The sequence below is a fragment of the Canis lupus genome, chromosome 8, assembly GCF_003254725.2.
Source record: "Canis lupus dingo isolate Sandy chromosome 8, ASM325472v2, whole genome shotgun sequence".
In the NCBI taxonomy this organism is placed as follows: Eukaryota; Metazoa; Chordata; class Mammalia; order Carnivora; family Canidae; genus Canis; species Canis lupus.
Genome location: NC_064250.1, coordinates 53435839 through 53450007, shown reverse-complemented (window position 1 = coordinate 53450007; position 14169 = coordinate 53435839). Strand labels below are relative to the sequence as shown.

At 42.0% G+C, this 14169-nt stretch overlaps 1 protein-coding gene across 3 annotated transcripts in view; it reads right to left on the bottom strand.

The window, feature by feature from the left end:
* TSHR (thyroid stimulating hormone receptor) overlaps positions 1-13043 on the bottom strand; it is a 153187-nt gene extending 140144 nt beyond the window's left edge. The window contains exon 1 of one of the 3 annotated variants that reach the window (XM_035720018.2): positions 12541-13043. In XM_035720018.2, the coding sequence (XP_035575911.1) occupies positions 12541-12710 (170 nt within the window). In that variant the 5' untranslated portion in view covers positions 12711-13043. The remainder of the gene's footprint in view (positions 1-12540) is intronic. The other 2 variants (XM_049113368.1, XM_025443529.3) reach the window with 2 other exon arrangements.
* Between the last annotated feature and the right edge of the window lie 1126 nt (positions 13044-14169).

The following is a 14169-nucleotide window of genomic DNA, read 5'->3' as shown; positions in this document are numbered from 1 at the left end:
AAATCCAAAATACTCTAAGGAACTAGATGTTTTTGTAATTATAGTTTATAGTTTATTTTTCTGGTATCGAGGCATTAATTCAACCTAAAAATTAAGGTTATGGCAAATTCTTAACTCTGGGACTGTGTTTCAATTACATCAAAAGTAACTATTTCATCAACTTAAGATGCAGATTTCTGAAAGAACTTCGTAGTTCTGAAACCAGAAATCCACTGATTGAAAGGGATGTTGGATTCTTCTAAGGAGATTTTTTTCAGTGTTACCACAAAGATGATTTTCAACAACCATGGGTACAGGATGACTTATTCTGTAGATGTCACCCAGTGCTGGTGCAACGGGCATGAATAAAATGGCCATGGGTGACAGGGATGGAAGCCCAAGATAGGTTCCTTTTCATCAAATTTCATCAGGGCCTTTGTGAATGACCAAACTACCAGCAGGGGAACCCTATACTATACCATTGATAAGGTAAATTTCCTTAAAAAGAACAGCCAGTTAATTGATGACAGTTTGATTACACTGGACTGCTTCTACCCTTCTTTCACTCAGACTCCACATACTCTGTGAGAAAATCCTGTCAGGTTTGCTTTTATCATAAATCCAAGACTCTAGCACTTCTCACCACCTTCCCTGGTAGTAAGCTTGTTGGAGCTCTTGTCATTTTTCACCTCATTAACAAATATAGGAGCCTGAGTGCTCCTAGTAAAATGTAGGTCAGTTCATGCAACTGGGTGGGGCTCAAAATCCTTAATAGCTTCTTACCTCATCAGAAAAAAAATATATAGGGTAGCCCCCCGTGGCGCAGCGGTTTAGCGCCGCCTGCAGCCCAGGGCGTGATCCTGGAGACCCTGGATCGAGTCCCATGTCAGGCTCTCTGCATGGGGCCTGTGTCTCTGCCTCTCTCTGTCTCTATGACTAAATAAATAAAATCCTTAAATATATATATATATATAACATATCCTTTTACATTTATATATTTATAGTATTTTATATTTATTATATAACACATATATTTACATGTGTTAATGCCTTATAATTATCTACAAAGTACAAGATGCTCTGTCTCCCATAACTACTGTGATCTCATTTCCTACAACCTTCTTTGCTTCAGGCACATTTTTCTCCTTGTCACTTAAACATGGGAGCATGTTGCTCCCATGTCCCCCCTGACTCTAGGTTTTTGAATTTATTCAGAATTTTTTCTCCCTACCCACAGATGTCAGTCTGGCTTAGTGTTTTTGACTTCTTTGGGTCTTTAGTCAAATGTCACTTTCTCAGCAAGGTCTTCTCTGACCATCTAAAATGCAACTCCAGCCTTCCTTCTCCCTGTCCCTTCCTTTATTTTTCTCCATTATATTTATCATCATCTGATATTCTATGTTTCATTATTAATTTTTTTAGCTATTTCCCCCTGCTAGAATGTAAGATCAAGGAGGTCATTTATTATTCATTTATTATATCTTTCCAATACCTAGAATAGTTCTTGCATATATTAGGTGATCAGTAAATATTGGTTAAAAAATGAAGAAAAGAACAAACAGTAACCACAGCAAAACACCACCTGTCTAGAGTAAGATTTCCTGTCATTACAAATCTTTGAATCATGGCCACATACTCAGAAATAATTGGAAAGGGTATTAAGAGGGAAATAGAGCAACCACAAAGCCCACTAAAGACCTCGTCACAGGAGAGCCCCTCATTTGTGCCCTCCCTTTAGATCCTTTATTTATTGTCATGTACAGATCCTTTCCCTAAAGTTAGCCTTCTAGTTTCCCAGCTCATAAGAGGATTGAAATAACAAAATATAAAGTGACAGTAGCTGGCAATAAGAAAAGACAATTTCAATCCCTCTCTGGAGTTGAGTAATTACGATAATACTCGGGTGTGGGTAAAATTAAGCTAATGCCTGCAAAAATGTCAGCCAAAAGCTTCATGTATCATATAAATACAGAGATCGTGTTTTTGAAAGAAAAACTGGGATGCAGGGAGCTCTTTCCAGGTGCAAAAGGGGTGTGGGAAGTTTAGTGAAAATGATGATGATAAAATATTTGAATTTCTGGAATGTTCTGATGGCAAAATATTTTAAATAGAGCTGTACTAGAAAAATCCAGGGCAGATTAACATGTCACTCTATGTAAGAGAACATTTATAAGATGCCTAAAAATCACAAGTGCCTGCTTTGGAACACCCTACATATTCTTTAGGATTCATACTAGATAAAGCAAAGTAAGTAGAGTCTGACATCAAAATGGAACACTTTAAAATCTAATTTGTAGCTCTGAACAAATGGAACCATTTTTCCCATACTTAAAACTTCCTTCAATTATTTAATTGCAGTAATAAAAGGCAAAAGAATAATTAAGCATACCAAACCAAGTCAGGGAGAATAGAAATAGTGTTGGTAGAATGTCAGATATAAAGCATTAGACACTTGTAAAAATCTGCTTTTAAATTACTGACTTGAAGAATAGACACATTTAGTGAGTTTCTGTATGAAGAGCCTATTCATAGGATAGACAAGTGCTAAGTATGAAAAAGTAATCATAGTAATGTATTCAGGAGAAAAAATATCAAAGGTCAGGAAGTTTTGATTTATTTTAGTGTTATTTGTAATAAAATAAAAAGATTAAGTTATAGTTAATACCAATGTACCCTTGTCACACAAAAAAAGTCAAATTATTCCAAAACATAATTTCTTAATTTTGGGGGTGGTCAAGGATACCTTTAATAATCTGAGGAAAGTTACACAATCTCTCAGCAGTGCCCTGATGTACTTGTATACAAATTTTCATTTAACTGCAGATTTCCAGGAAGACAACCATGGACCCCCAAGAAAGGCCATGAACTTCCAGTTAACAAATCTTAATCTGAAGGGTTAGTAATTAACATACTTTGTATAATAAGGAAATATTAGGGGATCCCTGGGTGGCTCAGCAGTTTGGCGTGATCCTGGAGTCCTGGGATCAAGTCCCACGTCGGGCTCCCGGCATGGAGCCTGCTTCTCCCTCTGCCTGTGTCTCTGCCTCTCTCTCTCTCTCTCTATCATGAATAAATAAACAAAATCTTAAAAAAAAAGGAAATATTAAAATAATCAAATAGATCAGTTGAAAGTTAACAATTTCTTAGCTCTGGAGGGAAAAAACTATTTCAATTGATAAATCCAAATAAAATTCACTCATTTAACAGTATGTTTTAAGTATTATGAATTAGTTTTCTCTGTCTAGTACTTCATCAGAGATGATATAAGAAAACAGACTCATACTCCAGGACAGCCAGGGCTTGTTCATACAGGTGAAATAACTAGATATTCTGGATCCAAGTGTCTGAGATTAGGACAGAGTGGGCTTGGACTCTGCCGAGCAGGTCTGATTGTTGAATCTGAGTTCCTAAGCACACATAGCACTGCCTCTAAAAGCACCTTACTGGCCTCTTTCTGTGGCTGCCATTCTCTACACTGTCACTTGAGTTAAATTACCAGGATATTCAAATGGAGCTGCATTATCTTACAGGCATGAGCAAATATTCTGGAACGTTATATATGAAGCCACCTGAAAAAGCTACATAGTGGAAAAGAGTTCAAAATTCTCACTAATTTTTTGAAGTTAAATTTAAAAAAAATAAAATGAGAGACTTCAAAGGAATGTCCTGCTTGCTCTGGATTGCTTTGTCTCAGATATTCTGGGGGCCCTCTTCCATTTTCCTCTTCCTTAAAGACACTACACTTGGAAAGTTTAGGAAGCACTGGTGGAATTAATTTCTTGGAGGTGGCTGTACAAAGGAGCATCTTGAACATGGTTTTAGTAGTGTAAATGTAGGGTCAGATAGGTAGTGAGAGATGTGGAACCCCATTAGATGTCATTATAGTGTCTAAAAATCTAATGGGGCCAGGAAAAATATTAAACAAAGGCAGAATTTCATCCACCTTAACAGGGCAATAAAACTCAAGGACTTTGAAAAAGAATGAAAGAGTATGAAGAACCCAATGGAATGATATAACATTGCTCTGGAGACCCTAATCCATGCATTCATTTATTGAACAAATATTTATTGGCTACCAGTCATATGCCAGGCTCCTTCTGGGCACTTGGGATACATAATTGAACAATGCAAACAACAATATCAAACCAAAACAAAATCCTTGCCCTTTGGGGAAAGACACAAATATGAAACATAAGAACAAACAAATTATGTCATATATAAGAAGGTGCCAAGTACTACAGATTTGTTTTTTAAAGCAGGAATGCTAAATATTATTTTTCTTTTATTTGTTTAAGATTTCATTTATTTATTTGAAAGACACTGTTGTCAGAAAGAGAGAGAGAGAATGAGCTGGGGGGAGGTGTAGAGGCAGAGGGAAGCAGACTCCTTGCTGAGCAGGGAGCCCGACACAGTGCTCATCGTGGGACTCCAAGATCATGACCTGAGCCAAAGGCAGACTGAGCCATCCAGGTGCCCCAGGAGTGCTATATTTTAAATAGAATTATTATTAAAGCCTTATTGAGAAGGTAACATTTGAACAAAAACCTGAAGGAGGTGAGAGGATTAGCCATGGGGACATCTGGGAAAATAAGGTTTGAGGTACGGGGAGGAACCTAATGTGGAAAGCCTGATGAGTGTGAGGAACAGCAAGGAGGCCAATGGACTAAAAGCTGAATTATGAGTGAGAGTAGTAAGAAATAAAAAGAAAAATAAAGAAGGCCTGAACCATATAGGGCCTTTGGGACCACTGTAAGTGCTTTGGTTTTTGACTTGAGATAACTAGGAAGCCTGCTGGAAGGTTCTGAGCAAAGGAGCGACATGACCTGACATACATTTAAAAATATTTCTCCAGTTGCTGTGTGAAGACTAGTCTGTGGAGGGCAAAGGTAGAAGCAGGAGTCCTGTTAGGTTGCTCCTGGAATAAACCAGAAGGGAAGACACAAGTATTGTAAGAGAGCCAAACAAATACAAAATGTGGTTGACACTACGAAGGACATTCACTACCGTCTATGCGGGGATTGCAGATTTTGAGGTGATACCAAAAGACCAACCCCTGCTTAAGTTATTGACTCTCGGTTATGAGGACACCAAATAAAGCCCAGAATGTTCCAACATGTCCCATGGGCCTCTGGACTCAGTGGTCTATTAGTAAGACGTATTAGTAATTTATTCTCCAATTTGAGACAGCTTTGGGAATGAAAAAAGCTATTAATTACACCTGGATAATAGGTATAAGAGGAAGCTCCTTTTAGATAGGGAAACCCTAACTATAAGGAACCTAGGAAGCCAGTGGATGGTACCGTCAAGAACTGCAGTTCATAAGTGGTGGGGGAGAGCCCAGCTTGCTCAATGAATAAATATCTTTTAGGTTGGAAAAATTTAGAATTAAAAATGGAAATGAAAATCTAAATCGGACCCATAGTATTAATTTGCATTGAGTTTAGGAATAGTCAGTAGGGTGCTGGGTAGCTCAGTCTATTAAGCATCTCTCTTGATTTCAGCTCAGCTCATGATCTCAAGATGGTGAGATGTTGCTCTGAGTTAGGCTCCGTGCTCAGCAGGGAGTCTGCTGGAGATTCTCTCTCTGCCCCTCCCTCTCTCTAAAATAAATAAATCTTTAAAAAAAAACCCTCAGAACAGTCAATATATATTTGATATTTTCAGTATTTGTGTTATTTAAACTTAGCCTACTGGAATATCTAATAGATTGGCCATGCAATTTCAATTTAAAATGTATAATTGAGTAATTTATTTCAACCTGTGATTTAAGTTGAAAAGGAAATTATGTTTTACTGAATTTATTTGTAAAGTGTTTACTGGAAGCTGGTAACCATTTTAGGCATTTTGTATGTAACCTAGGGGAAAAAATTATGCTTCAGTGAAAAATTCTCCATTGACTAGAGCGCATTCTTTCAAGATTCTGAATCTGATTCTATGGGAGTTCTTTTACAGTTCTATAGATTGCAGATAATTGATAGCAATGCAAAAGAATTTTGTCTGTAGACATGGCAAATTCTGTCCTGTCTGGTAGAGCTTCAAGTGACTCTACCCCATCCCCTGGCTATAAAAGAAGTCACTTTTGCCTCCATTAGCACATTCACTTCAATATTCCTCATCTATAATTTTTAATTTTGTAGATTCTTTTTAGACATAATTGCAACATTTTACAATTTCTTCGCTGTAGTGGGTTGAATAGTGCCCCCCCCATTCACATCCACCTGGACCTCAGAATATGACCTTATTTGGAAATAGGGTCTTTGTAGGTATAATTAGTTATGTAGAAGCCATCCTCCATTAGGGTGTGCCCTATACCCAATGACTGGTATCCTTGTAAGGAGAGGGGAGGACACACAGAGACAGACACACAGAGAAGGCCATGCAAATAAAGAGACAAGAGACTGGAATCCTGCCACTACAATCCAAGGAAAACCAAGGATGGCAATCAGTCATTGGAAGCTAAGAAGTGACAAAGAAGGATTCTTTCCTCAAACATGTCAGGGTAGCATAGCCTTGTCAGCATCTTGATTTCAGACTTTAAGCTTCCAAAACTGTGAGAGAATAAAATTCTGGTGTTTTAAGCCACTCTGTTGTGGTACTCTGTTATGGCAGCCTTAGGAAATTAAAACACTGTAGGGTTTAGAATTAAATAAATATTTTAGAGTTAAATAAGTATATAAAGTTAAATAAAATCTTTGATGTGTTCAATTTATCGCTGTAGGAGAATCATGATTTTACTTTTCTTTGAAAATTATCTTTTAACACCATTAACTCATTTATACCTCCTAGCGATTGAATGAGGCAGGTATTATAATTATCCTTATTTTACAGATGAAGAAACTGAAGTACAGAGCAAGTAGGTAATATTCCTGATGGGGTTCAGAACATACTGCTTCAAAACAGGACACCTTGGCATACTGAATATTTCAAGCTGGGGGAACTGGGAACTAGCAGGTGCAGACAGGACCTTGCTCTAGAGGACAAGGTCCTCACATGAGGGGTGTCTTCCCTATACCCAGAGGAAAGGAGCATCTTTATCTCAAAGACAAAAGGAGGATAATAGGAATTTGAAGGGTCTGAACTTATTGTGTCTCCCACTTTTCTACACTTAGCTCATCCCCTCTTCTTGTCCTATCACATTGTTCCATGACTTCCGAATCTTTATCAAACCTAATGTAAAAACATTCAGGTTGAGGGATGCCTGGGTGGCTCAGCAGTTGAGCATCTGCTTTTGGCTCAAGTCATGATCCTGGGGTCCTGGGACCCAGTCCCGCATCAGACTCCCCGCAGGCAGCCTGCTTTTCCCTCTATGTCTCTGCCTCTCTCTGTATGTCCCTCATGAATAAATAAATAAAATCTTAAAAAAAAATTCAAGTTTAATCACTTCCTTGGGTCTTCATTTCCTTAGAAGGACCTTTGGGTCCTCATTCCATGTCGCACAAAACTTATGTTAAATAAATTGTATGATTTTCTGCTGTTAATCTTTTTGTTGTTGTTGTTGTTACCAGGATTTAGAAGAATAAAAGGAAAAATATTTTCCCTGTTCTATATTCCCAAAAGCATGCCTAGGAAATGGTAGAGCAAGGCATTCAACCAAGATGATCTCACTTCAGAAAGAGTACACTTTACTCTCCTGCCCCTATAAATAGCCCTGGGATTCTAAAATACTTAGGATTCCTGGCACTTATAATGCTTAATTTAATAGATTTTCTAGAACTTTCTGAGTACTTGGAAAGCACATTCAAAGGCTTTAAAAGAAAATATATTAAATTTGTACTTGTGCTATTTTTTAGTAACTAATTTATTAAAATATTAAATTGTAAAATCTTCCTTGAAGTAATTATTATAATTAATTTTAAATTCCTAAATAAAATAGTAAACGCATGGAAAACTCAAAAAAGAACTAGTCGTTACATTTATTACTTTAATGAATCAAATATTTGTCTTTAAAACCAGTCATTACTCAATAAGTCTTTTTTTTTTTTTTTTTTTTTGGCTTAAAGGCTGCCTCCACTGACATAAGAATTCACCTTGACCTGTATTGCTTTACAAAGAAAGTAGTAACATATTTTGTTGATCATCAGTACCTTTTTTCTAAGTGAATAAATAGAACTCTTTCACTATTCAGGTTAGAATTCTTCAACACTCTTCAAATGAGCAGTTCCATCCTCTGGAGCACCATTTTCTTGCCCTCCACCTCCACACCTGAAACTCCTTCTGCCCAAATTCTACTGCTTCAGAATGTAGCTCAAAACCTACCCTGAGCCCAAGTTTAAGTCAGTCCCCACCCCCATCCCTACCAAGTATAATCTCAACATATTTACAGAATGATATATTTATGTGATTATTTGATTAATAGTCAGCTTCCACACTAGATGGTAAGATCTCTGAGGACAGGGACATGTTGATGTCATTCCCCACCAAATCTAGAGCATCAGCACAGTGCCTGGAACATAGCCAATACTTGTAAATATTTGCAGGATGAAGGAAGTGATAAGCAATGTTGAGGGGATATAGCCCCTCTTTTGTGGGAAATTCCCCATTATGTGTGTGCTATCATAGAAAGACCCAGTTCTTTACTGATTTCACTATCGACACCAAAAGTAAAAGAAAAGGAACCTTCCTCCTCCTACTCCACCCTAGCAGCTAGGACACAGCAAGTAACCTATGGCAGACAGATGTTCCCATCATGGATATCACTTTCTGGCTGGTGATTCAAAGTGGCAGGAACAAACTCTGGGAAACAAACAAGGGGTGGTAGAAAGGGAGGTGAGCAGGGGATGGGGGTGACTGCGTGATGGGTGATGGGCACTGAGGGGGGGCACTTGATGGGATGAGCACTGGGTGTTATTCTATATGTTGGCATTTGAACACCAATTAAAAAAAAAGTGGCAGGAACAGTTGAGAAATTACTGATGGCTGCACACAGACAGCAGCTACAGAACGAGGTGCCCATCACCACAGATGTCCAGTGGCTGTGGTTGTGATGTTGTCTATGGAGTTGTTCCAACCAGATGGTTGGCTATGGCTCCAACTCCCTGCCTGCCCTGGGCCTTGGCTTACTTTGAAAGCCTGAATCTACAATGATTCTGTAAATTACATGTTATTGTTTCAGAACATTTATTCCCTCCTTAAGCTAGACAGACTGGGTTTCCTGTTACTTTCCATCAAAAACCTTGAGTCATACACACAGAGAATAAAAAGAGAATAAATCATGGAGTCTAGAAGCATGAAGTGATGCCATCCTCGTAAGGCACAATATATTGGGGTGTGTTTGGCAAGCATGTGGGTGCTAAAGCTTTAGGTTGGAAATCAAATGTTATTCAGGTCATGAACCTGATTGTGACTAAAACAGTTGTGAAATATGGGATAAATCCACATTTCCCTAAGCATGGAAAACAGGTATGGCATGAGATTGCTTTAGGTGGAATACCCACATGGCATTAAATAATATTGAATCACAATGAACAAGTGATTCCCTTTTCTATGGTTTTCAATTTTTCTGATACCATCAAGGACAGCATGTTGAGTTGGTATCTCTTTAATATTTCTCTAACACTTATCTTTCTTTCCTTTTAACAAAAGAAAGTCAGCCTCAGGCTTAGAGCATTCACAGGCAATAGTCTTGAGCTAGAATATAATTACATTTGTGTTTCCAATGTATTTAGCTTTCTGGATTACCTCCTTTTTATAGCAAGTCATGCTAATTTCCCATTTATAGTCATGATATAAGCTTTCTAAATAAGTTTATTTCCATTAAAGAAGTGAGTTGCTTAAAGATACCGAGTGAGTAATAGCACAGGTGGAGCACAGATAGGGCAAAAATGCTGAAGATGGTGAGTGGATACCTTCAGTTTAGAAAACACTGGGCTGGTCCATCAGTTAGAACCACGGATGCAGAACACAAACAGTGGAAGCAAAATTCAGAACCTGAAAACAAGAATAGCCTCAACATCTCCTTTAGAAACATTTCTGAAGGAACAAAAGTGTGTGATGGACAAACCACCATTCCACGGGAGTTGGAAGGAGTTGGAGGGGGTGGAAGTAGTGATTGTCACCATCATGAACCTGAAAGCAGGTAGGTCAAAGGACAAGACAAAACAAGGCAGCACGTTCTTGAAGAAGAATCCACATAAATCCAGAAAGACTGTCAAACCCCATCCTCCTCATTCAGAGAAGGGATGGTCCTCTTGTGCACACAGGTAACAAATGGCAATTCTCTGAATGAGAGTAATGGGTCCATCTTGCTACCCTTGGTATTGAGGTAATATGATCTACAATTATATGCCAACATTTAAATTTTTAGTTTTATTCTACTGGCTTCATTTAATTTCCTTTAAATCAGTAATTCTCAGGAGGAATTTTTTTTTTTAAACTAACCACATATCAAAGATTCTAGAATGTTCCACTGGAGAATAGGTATAGCAGTTCTCCCTTACTTCCTACATTCAGAACCACTGTTGTAATGAGAGTGAATCATACTCCCTTGGTGGGGGAGAGTGGAGAAGAAGATTCAGAACCACTGTTTCAGTGAGAACCACAAACAGTGTAGCTCTCTCCCATCCATCTACCAGACCACGAGGCAAGTGTATGAGTAATGCAGAAAGGGATAATATGTTTACCTTTCAGCACCATAATACATGGATAGAAGATAAGGCTTAGGAAAAAATGCTCTCAGCACCATAATAATTTGTAAAACAGCTAGGCAGTGGTTACACAGCATCGAGTTTCAGAAAGTGGTTACTACTCAGAACAGGTTTTTAATGACAAAGATCTGGTTTATTTCAGCAGGAAATGCCCCCTATACCCTAGATATAGTCTTTTTGTCCTCCCTCCCTTCCTCCCATCCTCTTTTTTCCTTCCCTCCGCCTTTCTGGTTTTCTCCTTCCTCCCCCAACCTCCTTTTCTTAGTTTCTACATATTTTCTCTCTTCCTTCTCTTGCTTTTCTTTTCTTACTTTCTTTCTTCTGACCATACTGGGGAAATGCTGGGTGAGATTTGCTTTCATCTGGAACAGAGTGTTTCAGAATGCAGCTCTGTGCTATTTCAAATCTTGGCACCACAACTTACAAACTGCATGACATTGAACAAATTGCCTCACTTTTTGTGCCTCAGTTTCCCCACCTATAGAATGGGAATCGTAAAATTATCTACTCAGCTGGATTTTGTGAGGAGTCAGTGGGTGAGTTCGTGTAAGGTGCTGGGGACAGCAATAAGCACAACATAATTGCTAGCTTTACATACTTGACTTCTCTCATAAGCTTTCCTTTGTCAAAAGAGTTCCACTGCACTCACCCCCCACCCTCCGGCAAAGATTTGAAAGTCACTTTGCCACTATTGCAGGTGTCTGTGGCCACTGTCTAAATTAGCATGCCATTTCACTCATGCTTTTCATCAATTTCTCTTCCATATCTCAGAATAAGTTCATTCCTCAGAACACCATCCCTCCTCTGGCCCCCCATTAATTTCAGGGTCACATTCTCCCCACTACTGTCTTTATCCAGTTCTTCCTCTTTGTGATTCAGTGGATCCCCTGACTTGCATCACAGACATCAGAATGCACCTGTTTGAATCCTCTCTTTTACCCAGAAGGAATCCTGGGTCCTCCCAAATAAATGATCTCACCTGATTTCACAGTTGATGAGAGAGGGATGAAGACAATGCAGGTTTCCTCCCTCCTCATTCATTGCCCTCATTGCTCTGCCTCCAATATTATCCTTTCTCCTCAACATTTGGTGGAACCATACACAGGATGACTCCACGTTCCCTTCCACGGTCAGAGCCACATCTTCCTTCCATGACTTGAAGTTTTGTCCCCTTTCAAGCAGCCTTTGAAGAAGTGATGTCTCTGGTTTTTTTTTCTCCTTGTCACACAATGGACAATCTGAGACTAGCATATTCATGTGTTCATTTATTCATTCAACAGGCTTCGGCTTGAGCACTAACCTATTCCAGGTCTTGTGCTGGGTGTGAGGAATTCAGAGTTGAAAGGCAGGGCCCAGGCAGCCTGGGTGGCTCAGCGGTTTAGCACCGCCTTCAGCCCAGGGCCTGATCTTGGGGCCCCGGGATGGAGTCCCACGTTGGGGGCTCCCTGCATGGAGCCTTCTTCTCCTTCTGCCTGTGTCTCTGTCTCTGTCTCTCTGTCTCCGTCTCCCATGAATAAATAAATAATAAACAAAATCTTAAAAAAAAAAAAAAAGGCAGGGCCTCTGCCTTAGAGGTCAATTCTTGAGTTGCTATTAATGTGATTAATACCTGAAGTGAAGGCCAGATTCAGCTGGGCCTAGGCAACGTGAAGAACAGCAGCTCTTGAGGAAGGACAACTCTCACTTTCAACTTGTACCAAAGTTTTGTTACCTTTTCTTGTGTTAGGAGTAACTGGGGTGTCAGCAATCCCAAATTTGGGAAATTGAGTTTTTACTCATTACACACACACACACACACACACACACACACACACACACACGCCTTTGGCCTACTCTCAAGCTCGTCTGGTGCACTTCTGTCCACCTTTGCGGCTGCCCTTGCCTCTGGATCCTACCCTCTCCTCCCCCAGGTACTCACAGAGTCTGCGTGCTGGGTGGTAGGGTGGGGATGCGGTGGATATCCTTGCAGGTGACTCTGAAGTCATCCTCCTGGTGGCACTCACAGGGGGGAGAAGGACACCCCTTCCCCCCCAGGCTCCTGGGCAGGGCGAGAAGCAGCGCCAGGTGCAGCAGGGGCGGCGGCCTCATTTTCCAAGGGTCCCAAGGCTATTTCTTCATCCTCCACGGTCGTCTGGGCCCCTCTGCGCCTGGTTCCCGCAGACTGAAGGGCAGAGGGAGCGTGGGAGGGAGGAGGGAGCGCGCTCGCCGGGGCTCTGACTCCAGCACCCAAGAGCAGGCTGGAGAGCGCAAAGAAGTGGCTCTTAAGTGTTCGGTTTCCCTGGGCAACTCTCCGCCCAAACAAGCCTAATTGCTTCACGCTCCGGGCCCCGAGCCACGCAGCCCGCTCCGTCGGTTCCCTGAGCCTCAACGCCAGTCCGGGCTGTCCCTTCTGCTTTGCAACCTGCCCCGCGCGCTCCTGCCAGGACTTCTCCGCAGAGCCTAGTTCGGACCCAGCGCCCCGCCTCCTCCCGTGGGGAGCCTCCCGTGGCAGCGCCTGCCCGGACCACCTGCACGCACCGCAGACGGAGCAAGTCCCCGCGGCTGGGCTGTCCCGGGGCGGACGGGGGGCGGGGGGCGGGGGTCCTGCAGAACTGCAGCTCCTCCCGGCCTCAGAAGCCTCAGAAGGGGGGCGGGAGGCGGCAGGCGGGCCAGCCGGAGTGCGGCCGCGGGCCTCAGCGTGCACCCGGGCCGCTCCTCGTCGCCCGCGGACCTCAGCGTGCACCTGGGGCGCGGGGCGCCCGCCGCCTGCACAGAGACCGTGGCGCGGGGACGCCGGGCGGCGCGGGGCTCGCGGGGCAGCCTCGGACTCGGGAGCTGCGCTCTGGGGCCACCTGCTGGGCCGAGCCGCGAACTGCAGGACGCCTCGGCGCTGGACCGCGACGCCCAACCCGGCTTGTCCCGCAGCCCGGGTGGCTCAGCCGCTTAGCGCCGCCTTCAGCCCAGGGCCTGATCCTGGGGATCCGGGATCGAGTCCCACGTCGGGACTGGTCCCACGTCGATTCTGGTCGGCCCGGGAGTTTTACTGAGCCACATTCTGCCCCCACCTCGTCCCTCCATCCCGAAGATGGCACACTATCATCCACTTATCAATCTTCGCGCAGTAGCCAAAAAGATGACTTAAAAGAATAAACCGGGGGGGATCCCGGGGTGGCTCAGCGGTTCAGCCCAGGGCGTGATCCTGGAGACCCAGGGTCGAGTCCCAGGTCGGGCTCCCTGCATGGGGCCTGCTTCTCCCTCTGCCGGTGTCTCTGCCCCCGCCCCACCCTCTGTCTTTCATGAATGAGTAAATCAATCAATCAATCAATCAATCAATCAATCTTTAAAAGAGTAAATTAGATTGTCCCAATTTTCCTCTTCGAGGTCTTTGGTTGCTTACTAATTCTCCTTGGAGTAAAGAGAGGCTCAGCTCCTCACATACTGCGTGATTCCGTTTATATGTTCTTCTGGGACAGGGACAAGAGATGGAAATCCGAACAACGATTAGACCTTGATCAGAAAAAAGACAGGAAAGAACTCGTAGGGATTATGCTCTAGATCTTAGATTATA